Below are 11431 nucleotides of genomic sequence, written 5' to 3' on the forward strand. Positions count from 1 at the left end.
CCTATACCATTTTTAACTTTATTTTACATTGCTTAGATAGATGCTTAAAGTCCGTGTATCAGAGCAAAGGCAGTCTTATAAGGCGTCTTCTCCAGGTACACAAATAAAGGCCCATCGGTAACTGTTGGTTGATAGCAGAGGAATGTATGGGAGACTCACTGAGTGTAGAAAGTCTGTACACACTAATAGGAGAAATGGCCTTAGTGGGATGAGAGCTGGAAGACATGAGATAAGGGGGGGAAGAACAGACAACTGCCTTATAAGAGAGACTGCACTGCGCACTGTATTGATCGGCACGCACAAGCGTCTGAAATTGTGTGTCTGTTCATTGAACGTGTATTAAAATTGTGTGACAATACTGTAAGAGATTTTTGTCTCGCTCCTCATTTAACGCCAGAGTGGAATTGAATAATCAACGCGACAATTTCTATATGTTGTGATGAATTCGGGGGGCAGCCGCGGGAGCACCGCCACAAGAAGATGATCTTGTTGAAACACATTAGCAGCTGATGAGTGCGAGACGCACGAAACAGGCCTGTACTGAAATGGTAAACGGTATATATACCGTTTTTTTCCCCGAAACCGTCAATGGTGTTGTGAGTGCTCAACTATTGAGGAGCGGAATATCAACACGGATAAGGAAAAAAGATTGTAATACATTGCAGTACAGGCCTGTTTCGTGCGTCTCGCACTCATCAGCTGCTAATGTTTTATTCACAAAGAATCATACATTTTATGTTGTCCAGCGTCACGGCCATAATTTCGGTTAGACAGCGACCAGTCAGATGGGGAAACATTCAAATTATAACAGCCAATGGGGTAGGTACTTATGATGCGCAGCCATCAATGGAGGGGTAGAAAACATTACAACCAATGGGACTGGGGTTTGATTTGAAAAGTATTTAGGGGCCAGGGCACTGTTGAAATGGCGTATATTAGAAATATAACAAGGTGCTTTATGTGAATTATATATTGGGCTGGTATATATACATATACAGGTATATATATATATATATATATGTGTGTGTGTGTGTGTGTGTGCTTTATTTATTTATTTTAAATCGGGGAGGATCTGCATGCTCTGCAGTCCTCATTTGCCCAAAAGGCTACCAGTTTCAACCTATACTCCTACATGCTAGCCAACCTTAGGACGACTCATATTTTTGTCTGATGCTTAACCTATGCTAACCATAACGTGATTAGTTTTTTTTTTTGTCTGTGAAGTCGCTACATTAGTGTGAACGATGATCTCAATACACTTAAAATACTTTTTCAGAATGAAACCATGTTGTAGTTTTTGCAAAGATCTACCTCGCCGATGTTTGGCAATCAAAGAGGAAGCACCATGCAGCGCAACTTCACGTCAGCAGACCCAGATGTTTGCTCAGCAGTTTAACATGACTTCATACCGATGCTCATTGCAGAAAGACAGTTCTGCAGCTGAGCCTGAACTGCAGCCCCCTCCAAACCCTGACCTGGCTCAAACAAAAAGAGGATTTTCCAAGATCACAAAATCACATTTTTGTTGTCCTTATTAAGTTCGTCATAAGACATATCTCTGACTACTGTGGGGAAGATAACGTAAACCGTTTTACTGATAACTGTTATTGATAACCATTCCTCTCTTAAAATGTCACAATGAGCAAATTTAAAAATTCACCCACTTTTAGCACAAGGAACCAAAACCACAGAGAGAAGGAAACAGTCCTCTTTCTACATTCCCGTCATGTGATTTGGAGAGGTCTCCAAGCTGAGAACCATTGCGGTTTGATTTAGTGTAGTTTTGAAGGTGAGCCGAACCCTTGGAAGGATCCAGTCATCGAGGCGGTTTGGAAAATGACTCTCTCCAGCTGTAAATATCTGCCTTTTTACTGCAGGGCAGTCCTCTGGCTTCTCTCAGGTAGGATAATGAAGTCATTATCATGATTTAAATGTGATTACTTTTAAATGAAAACTTAACATACAAAGGATTAAAAAATATATCACAATAAACAACTCTTTTAATATGCTATAGGCTACTACATATTCCCCACTACCTACAAACCTTTTTGTGACATTCTAGGCAGAGTTTCAGCAGAAAGCCTTGAAGCCAGCGTGGGAACCGATGTTACGCTTTCATGCCAGTATGACGCTACATATTATGGCAGGCTGTCTGTGTGCTGGGGACGGGGGGCCATTCCCAGCCGCGGCTGTGCCGATGAGCTTATCAAGGCCGATGGCACGGCGGTGACCGAGAGGTTGTCGGAGCGCTACCTCCTCTTGGGGAATCTCGGCGAGGGAGACGTCTCCTTGACAGTTAGGCAGGTTCGGGAGAGCGACTCGGGAATATACGGCTGTCGTGTGGACATACCAGGCTGGTTCAACGATCACAAACACCAGGTGACCCTGACCGTAGTCCCAGGTGAGAGACGAGACAGTCTTAACTGCAGATGAACTCATGTAACACTGGTGGGAGGGAAAATGCAAGTATTATGCATGCAAACATGCATGGTGATAAGTCAAAGCGCATCTCCAGGTAATCCCCATTGTAAAGGCATTTTTACGATCGTATGGCCTGTGTGCTCAGATAATCATGTGTCTGCCATATGATCCTATATGATGTTTACTTGCTTTTAATCTCTAACCATGCATGACCTATACTAACCATGTATACCTATACCATGTTTAACCTTAGTCCATATTGCTTAGATGCTATAAAGTGGATATGTGTAACAGAACAAAGGCAGTGTCTTCTCCGTGTGAGCAAATAAAGGTCTATTGTTAACTGTTAGCTGATAGCAGAGGAATGTATGAGAAACTCGCCGAGTGTAGCAAAGTTTGTACAAAGTATTTGGAGAAGCAGCCTTGGTGGGATACGAGCTGGAAGACATAAGATAAGGAGGAGAGGAACAAACAACACTGATCAGGGCACACTTACAGGGCTGACTTAGGGTGTGCCATGTTTAACCATTATTAAAATGTGGCATTACTGCAAGAGATTTTTTGTCTCGCTCATTTATTTTGAGAGTGGAATTGAAATAATCGCCATGACACCTGTTTTTTTTTTAAACTGGATTCGATTTATTGCTCTGTTTCTTCAACTAACACCGCTTTCTTTTCAGCACTTCCTCATCCCTTAAAGGTGGTGGAAAGAGAGGTGAAGGAGAGAACCATCACGGTTCGCTGGTTCCCTGGGTTCGACGGGGGCAGCCCTGTCACGTCCTACAGGGTTGACTTAAAGGATAGATTTGGTGAGCAGATCTTTTAAGGCAGTGCAGTTTGACACTCTGCCAGGATTCTGGACGAGCCTTGCCCGTATCTTTTCAATTCTAGAGATACCCTGGCTCGCATTGTGTTTGGCGGGCAGTAGAAAGATTTGGTTACACAGGTATGAGTGTACACCTTTGTCTGTTGTTGCACAGCATCCTGGGATGGGGCAGCAACAACTGCAGGCATCAGCCCTGCACTGACTCAGGTCACCTTGATTGATCTGCGCCCGGCGAAACCCTACAACATCCGTGTGTTCGCTATCAACAGAGTGGGCACGAGTGAAGCCAGCAATGTTCTTACCATCACCACGAAGGAAGCAGGTAAGCATGTGGTCGCACCGGATGTCTGGTAAACCTGTAGCGAAACCCATGATGAGTTCTGGTCATATAAACTCAACTGTGAGTTTGCATTCGATAAATGACCGTTTTTGTTTTTCCCATTTGCGTCCAGCACCTGGGGGCCCTCCGTTGGATGTACATGTCGAGGCCCTCACTTCTCGCGATATCACCATCACCTGGAAGGTAAAGTGTAACAGGATGGCCGAGGACACTAAACATGTCGACATTGTCCTCCACTGTCTGTGGGACGTGTAAGAATTTAACTTGGGTTATCGGTGCATGGTTTAAAAAAGAAACATTGATGGGTCTGAAAACAGCAAAAGCGCCTCGCTAACCAGACTCACAAGCTTTCAGAAAGACAGGAAATTCAAATGAAAAAATGTTCTTGCCCGGGCTAATATTTGACTTAATGAAACCACCAGAGAATGAAAGTTTTTGTTGTTTCGCTTGACAAGCCCCCCAGCGCTGACCTCCACAATGGGGTCCTTCGAAGTTACGGCATCAGATACAGAGAGTTGGACCCTGTTGGGAGGCAGTTCGGAAACTGGGACCTCCGGAGCGTAAGTGCCACGCGAGACCGCGTTACCCTGAACCACCTGAAACCAGCTACCCAGTACAGCATCATTCTTCAAGCCAAAACCAATGCAGGGGCAGGACCACTGTCAGCTGCACTCCTCTGCTCCACCCTGGATGAAGGTAAGTGCATGTGGATCATCTTGAAAGCCTACGACAAATAAATAATAAATTAATAAATCCACCTCAGTTATCATTGAAAATATTCAACTTATATCAAGTTGAATATTTTCAAAAATAACATTATCTTGTATGGTTTTCCCCTTGCCATAGTCTCCACAACTTCGACGCCAGAGACTACTGGTTATGCCACAAGCACAGACGGTAGTGAGCAGGAGTGGACACAAAGCACCGGAAGTTTCCCTCCAGGTAAGACGCTTGATTCAGCTGAAACCGTGGAACGATAAGAGTCATTCATCATTTATATGATACATTTCAACATTGTGCATCTTTTAGTGCCCCCAGATGCCCCACTACTGGAGCTGCTGATGGTAGAAGATAAAACCATCTCTCTATACTGGACTGCCTGGTTTGATGGCGGCAGCCCCATCACCAGTTATGATCTGGAGTATAAAGCCGAGAACGGTGAGGGAAGAGAGCGCTTTTTAAAAGACCACCCAGTTTTATTCAATCTAGTTTACTTTCAGTTGCTTCACTTATTGACTTTTTTTTTTTTTTTGCTTTCGAGGGCAGTCTTCATTCTTTTCACTCTCGGCAACGCTGCATAAGTATTCGATGTGAACTCTGACTTATTGTTCCGCAGCTTCCTGGGACTTCACAAAGACAGTTGCAGACCTGAGCCCCAACCTGACAGACACCACAATAATAGAGATGCATCCCTCCACCTACCACATCCGCATGTTCGCCAGGAACAGCGTGGGCATGAGCGAACCCAGCAACGTCCTCACAGTCACTATTGAAGACGCAGGTGCGATTTCAAAGCGGATTTAAAATAAAAAAAAAACAACAAACCGAACTTTTTTTTAACTGTTAGCTCGAATCACACCGCGGATGGAGAGCTTAGTGATATGTATGTATTGGTCTTGGCAAGCTGTTTCCATGAATTACGTTACGTAATTTATGTTGATGTAAACTTCCTGATGCAATAACTGTCCAGAGTGTATATACACTCACCGGCCACTTTATTAGGCACACCTGTCCAACTGCTCGTTAACGCAAATTTCTAATCAGCCAATCACATGGCAGCAACTCAATGCATTTAGGCATGTAGACATGGTCAAGACGATCTGCTGCAGTTCAAACCGAGCATCAGAATGGGGAAGAAAGGTGATTTAAGTGACTTTGAACGTGGCATGGTTGTTGGTGCCAGACGGGCTGGTCTGAGTATTTCAGAAACTGCTGATCTACTGGGATTTTCACGCACAACCATCTCTGGGTTTACAGAGAATGGTCCGAAAAAGAGAAAATATCCAGTGAGCGGCAGTTCTGTGGGCGAAAATGCCTTGTTGATGCCAGAGGAGAATGGCCAGACTGGTTCGAGCTGATAGAAAGGCAACAGTAACTCAAATAACCCCTCATTACAACCGAGGTATGCAGAAGAGCATCTCTGAACGCACAACACGTCGAACCCTGAGGCAGATGGGCTACAGCAGCAGAAGACCACACCGGGTGCCACTCCTGTCAGCTAAGAACAGGAAACTGAGGCTACAATTCGCCCAGGCTCACCAAAATTGGACAATAGAAGATTGGAAAAACGTTGCCTGCTCTGATGAGTCTCGATTTCTGCTGCGACATTCGGATGGTAGGGTCAGAATTTGGCATCAACAACATGAAAGCATGGATCCATCCTGCCTTGTATCAACGGTTCAGGCTGCTGCTGGTGGTGTAATGGTGTGGGGGATATTTTCTTGGCACACTTTGGGCCCCTTAGTACCAATTGAGCATCGTGTCAACGCCACAGCCTACCTGAGTATTGTTGCTGACCATGTCCATCCCTTTATGACCACAGTGTTCCCATCTTCTGATGGCTACTTCCTGCAGGATAACGCGCCATGTCATAAAGCTCGAATCATCTCAGACTGGTTTCTTGAACATGACAATGAGTTCACTGTACTCAAATGGCCTCCACAGTCACCAGATCTCAATCCAATAGAGCACCTTTGGGATGTGGTGGACCGGGAGATTCGCATCATGGATGTGCAGCCGACAAATCTGCAGCAACTGCGTGACGCTATCATGTCAATATGGACCAAACTCTCCGAGGAATGTTTCCAGTACCTTGTTGAATCTATGCCACGAGGGATTAAGGCAGTTCTGAAGGCAAAAGGGGGTCCAACCCGGTACTAGCAAGGTGTACCTAATAAAGTGGCCAGTGAGTGTGTATGTATATATATATATATATATATATATATATATATATATATATATATATATATATATATATATATATAAAGGTTTTTGGTGTGTCTCCTGCTCAATAGCAAACATTGATACGAATTTGTACCCAGAGAAGTTTGCGAGAGTGAGAAAAATCTCTTTCTCTTCTTCGGTGAGGGAAGGCTCTAGAAACGTCCTCTTAGCTACTTCCTCTCGGCTGTGTTTCTGCAGGTCATACGAGGGATCCCCGCTCAACTGCAAGCACCGTCGCACCAACTCATGATCAGGCTGTAAGCGGGAAACCCATCACTTTGTTTCAAGGATGAGCGGTGAACAAGACAGACAGAGCACATGAACGCCCTTGTTGATAGACCGTCTTTGGCGATCCCCGTTGCCTACCAGCACGGGGATCGCCGGTTCGAATCCCCGCGTTACCTCCGGGTTGGTCGGGCGTCCCTACAGACACAATTGGTCATGTCTGCGGGTGGGAAGCCGGGTGTGGGTGTGTGTCCTGGTCGCTGCACTTGCGCCTCCTCTGGTCGGTCGGGTCAACTGTTCGGGGTGGGGCGGGGTGGAATAACGTGATCCTCCCACGCGCTACGTCCCTCTGGCGAAACTCCTCACTGTCAGGTGAAAAGAAGCGGCTGGCGACTCCACACGTATCGGAGGAGGCATGTGGTAGTCTGCAGCCTTCCCCTAATCGGCAGAGGGGGTGGAGCAATGACCGGGACAGCTCGGGAGAATGGGGTAATTGGCCGGATACAATTGGGGAGAAAAGGTGGGAGAAAAAAAATCGAGGACGCGAAAATTTCTATGTTTTATCTCTGAATCTCTCTCTGTTAGGTGAGCACCCAAGAAAGTCAGGGCCGCCATGTCGCCGCCATCGTGGTGACGTTGCTGGTGTTGTTCATCGTTGTCTTTGCTGTGACGTGGCAACTTCGACGTGAGTAGGCCAGACAGCACGAACCCGCATTACACCAGCCTGTTGAAACGTTGCTGTTTAACCCAGCCTTCCCTTTGTCTTCCCATAGGGATGAAGGTGAAACGGAGCAGCTTGGAAATGTAAGTCATTGTAAGCCGTGTTAATGTGGGCAGATCCGTTAATTACACCGTGCATTCAATTGCCTTCGTTTTGCCCCCCTCTTGCCTGCAGATCGTGGCTGACCAATGGCTTTCGTGGGTACAAGGAGACCGAGCCAGTGTCGGAGCTGTAGGCTCATCACTTGCTGTGCTCAGAGGAGTGACGGGCATACCTTGGTCATGCATGGAGGATTGTGTTAAACAGTTTAAATTGATTTGAATGAAAAGATTTTATTTTTTTCATTTCTTTATTGAATTATTTTGTTTTAGAAAAAGAAAAACACAGACCAAGGTGTATGTGTACAAAAATACAGCATAGATGATGATGATGAATAAACAATGATGAATAAATTCAAATAAGTTATTGTTATATGGGCGGGGGGATACAGCCCTAAATGGCAATAATTCAATACAGTTCAACTTTCCATCCAGCTATACTTCAATATTATGATTCTGCAGGAAGTTACAGAAGATGATCCAAATGCCCCAAAAAAAGCCTATTCTTTGTGATGTACCTTGTCTTTTCTAGAGCAAAGTAAAAAGTAATTCCTTTCAGCCATGGTGACATTGCACCGGTTGTTTGTTTTACCCATGAGCAGGCTAGACACCGTTTAGCTTCCAAAAAGCAGATGTTGAATAGAGATCTTACATTTTTAGAGGTCACAGACTCATCTGGGTAAATATTCAATATACATAATTTAGGATTAAGAGGCACCTCTTTACCAATGATCTGACTGGACAGATCCAGCACCTTCTTCCAAAAAACAGATTATCTGGGGGCATTCCCACATGCCACCAGGTAGTCTGGCCTTGGGGTCGTCCCGGGTCGTCCTCTGTGTGGAGTTTGCATGTTCTCCCCGTGTCTGCGTGGATTTCTTGCGGGTGCTCCGGTCTCCTCCCACAGTCCAAAGACATGTAGGTCAGGTGAATCAGCCATACTAAATTGTCCCTAGGTGTGAATGTGTGTGTGTGTGTGTGTGTGTGTGTGTGTGTGTGTGTGTGTGTGTGTGTGTGTGTGTGTGTGTGTGTGTGTGTGTGTGTGTGTGTGTGTGTGTGTGTGTGTGTGTTGGCCTGCTGCCCAGTGACTGCTGGGGTAAGCTCCAGCATCCCCGCGACCCTGAGAGCAGGGCAAGCGGTTTGGATAATGGATGGATGGATGGATTCCCACATGCAATGGAACAAAGATCCTTTCTGGTGATGACATTTAGTACAGGTTTAATACAGGAATATGAGGGTTAAAGTGATGCAACCTAGTTGGAGTAATGTACTGTCTGCTTATCCATTTGTACTGCAGTAATTTAGAATGTGTGTTTGCAGTTTGGGTTTGAAATAAAGAGCATGCTTCTGACCATTCTTCCTCTGTTAAATGATCTTGTGACTCTGCTCTCCGCGCCTGTAATATATTGTGTGAAAACTCTTTGCTCTTACTTACAAACAGATTGTATAACCAAAGACACCTGCCCCTAGAGTCTAAAGATTTTAGAATAGGATCATCTAGGGGGAAATTTCAATCTACTACAAATTTACTTGAGTTTGTTTTGTTCTGATCACTGTCGTGTCATTCCACAATACTGAGGAAGGGTGCAGAAGCTGTTGCAACCTAGCGATTCACAAGAATTGCAAGAATGCCCTGGTTCAATAGTTTACTCAGCAAAAAATGAAGGTTGAAGTCAAGCTGTTTCTTGAGAAATGAAAGGAAGAAGGCTGAGTTACAATGGAACAAGGCTCGTCTCTGGTGGCCACAGTAGTTCTCTTTGTGTCACTGTTAGGACGATGGTGAATTACTGTGTGATTACAGCTGAACGTTGTGGGCTTTGGGATTTCATGTGTTGAAAGCTGATTTTTATTTCATGACATCATCGCTTGATTTCAAAGGCTGCAGAACGATGTTTGCATATTTTGCATTATGTTGGTTCAAATAAACGTCCATCTGTCCATTGTCTTAACCGCTTATCTTGCTCTCAGGGTCACGGGAAGGTTGGAGTCTATATTCCAGCAAGTTTTTTTTTCTCAGCATTTTTTTTAGCATCTGTGCTTGTGTAAGCATACAGCAGTAAGACACTTGATTTATTGATGTTTTTTTTACTTGTGTAAAAAAAAAACCTCCGCCATGTGTTTTGCAAAGCTATTCAGAAAGTAATACTTCTCCACAGTGTGTGTGTGTGTGTGTGTGTGTGTGTCCTTGTTTTTTTGTTGTTGTTTTTTTTTTATCCCAATGGGGACCAAATGTCTCCATTAGAATAGAAAAACCTGAAATCACCTACCCTGTGGGGACATTTTATGGGTCCCTGTAGCGTTATGGTGCGGTCACTTTAAATTACAAGCGAGTACTTATGACGTACACAAGTGGCGACCCCAGTGGTAGCGTAGCACGGGGGTGTGATTGAGGCGGTTGAAGTGTGTACGGCTTAACCGGTCCACTGTGGCGTTTCTAGGCACGTTACATGGTGTCAGAAGTGGGATGATGGCTCAAGGGCTTCGTCTCATCGACCCATTAATTTTCGATGACAGTAATGCCGATAACAGGCGGAAATTTGACAAGGAATGGAGAATTTATTGCAACGCGGGGCTGTCGGATAAATCAAAGAAAGTGCAAGCCTACACGCTGCTAAACCTCGCCGGTCCTGAGGCTGTTGAAAAATCGGAGTCATTCATTTACGAAGACGGAGAAAGTCACGAAGATCCCGAGGTTTTATTGGAAAAGTTTGCTGAATTGTGCTTGCCTGCAAAAAACATCATTATGGACAGGCGTGCTTTCAACACCGCTAGTCAAAAGCCTGGTGAGGAGTCAGTTCAAGCTTACATCTCCACTTTGAAAATACTGGCTAAGAAATGTGATTTTGGCGCGCTCCGCGACGAATTGATGAGGGATCGCATTGTGTGTGGCATAGAAAGTGACTGTCCGCATCCAAGCAGCTACTCCGTGAAAAGAATCTCACCCTGGAATTAGCGATAAGTACCTATGTGCTCCATGAACAGTCAGAAAGCAGCTCCAAGGAGTTAAAGAAAGAAGCGGATGTGTGCGCTATTCAAAAAAACTCGATGTGGCAACCGCAATGGACAACACGCTCCTGACCGTAATAAATGTTACTCATTCAATAAACAATGCAATAATTGTGGCAAACTCAATCATTTTGCTAAATGCTGCAGATCCACACCAGCATGGCCCATAGTTGGCGCCAAAGCTCCCAGTCAATACAGAAAAAGACAGCCAGATAGAGTGAACGAACTGACCACACAACCAGAGAGTGCTTTGGAGGATACTTTTTATTGTGACCCAGTTGATTCACCCACTCAGAAATAAGGAATCTTCACAACGCTGAAACTGAAAAGTGGAAAGGGGCAACTGAAGGTAAAAGTGGACACTGGTGCCAAATGCAATGTGATGTCCAAACGCATGTTGCATGCAGTTGACTGCACAATCCCTGTGAATGCAGATGAAAGAGTCTATCTTGTGGCCTATGGGGGTGAGACAATTAACACAGAGGCACAGAGGGCACAGCAATACTACACTGTCTGCAGGGGCAGTTCAAATTTCATGTGGTCAATAGGGATGTGAGACCATTGCTAGGACTACAAGACAGTTTTGCCATGGGACTCATACACCTTGGACCTGACATCCACACCCTACAACAAGAAGCTCCAGAGATGTGGGAATACAAAGACCTGTTTGATAGCAACACTACTGGTAAATTGCCAGTCATATATCACATGAGGCTAGACAACACTATTGCTTCTACAATGTGTGCGCCTCGCGAGGTTCCAATAGCCATGAAAGAAAAGGTTAAGTCAGAGCTTGATCGAATGACTGCACTTGGTGTCATAGTGCCAGAAAATGAAGCCACAGAATGGGT

General features: G+C 44.9%; 1 protein-coding gene across 2 annotated transcripts; it reads left to right on the forward strand.

The window, feature by feature from the left end:
* Positions 1-1795: 1795 nt before the first annotated feature.
* LOC130122952 (cell adhesion molecule DSCAM-like) lies at positions 1796-8916 on the forward strand. 2 transcript variants are annotated; one of them, XM_056292047.1, is made up of 13 exons: positions 1796-1900; positions 2063-2401; positions 3102-3230; positions 3402-3569; positions 3700-3770; positions 4043-4283; positions 4434-4529; positions 4617-4745; positions 4924-5088; positions 6729-6787; positions 7341-7440; positions 7529-7559; positions 7651-7850. In XM_056292047.1, exons 1-13 carry the CDS (start codon positions 1837-1839, stop codon positions 7709-7711), a joined length of 1653 nt encoding a protein of 550 aa, XP_056148022.1. In that variant the 5' UTR covers positions 1796-1836; the 3' UTR covers positions 7712-7850. The 2 variants fall into 2 exon arrangements, with proteins under 2 accessions (XP_056148022.1, XP_056148014.1); XM_056292039.1 differs by lacking the exon at positions 6729-6787 and having other exon boundaries at positions 7651-8916.
* The last annotated feature ends 2515 nt before the right edge of the window (positions 8917-11431 follow it).

Source organism: Lampris incognitus, chromosome 1, assembly GCF_029633865.1.
Source record: "Lampris incognitus isolate fLamInc1 chromosome 1, fLamInc1.hap2, whole genome shotgun sequence".
Taxonomy (NCBI): Eukaryota; Metazoa; Chordata; class Actinopteri; order Lampriformes; family Lampridae; genus Lampris; species Lampris incognitus.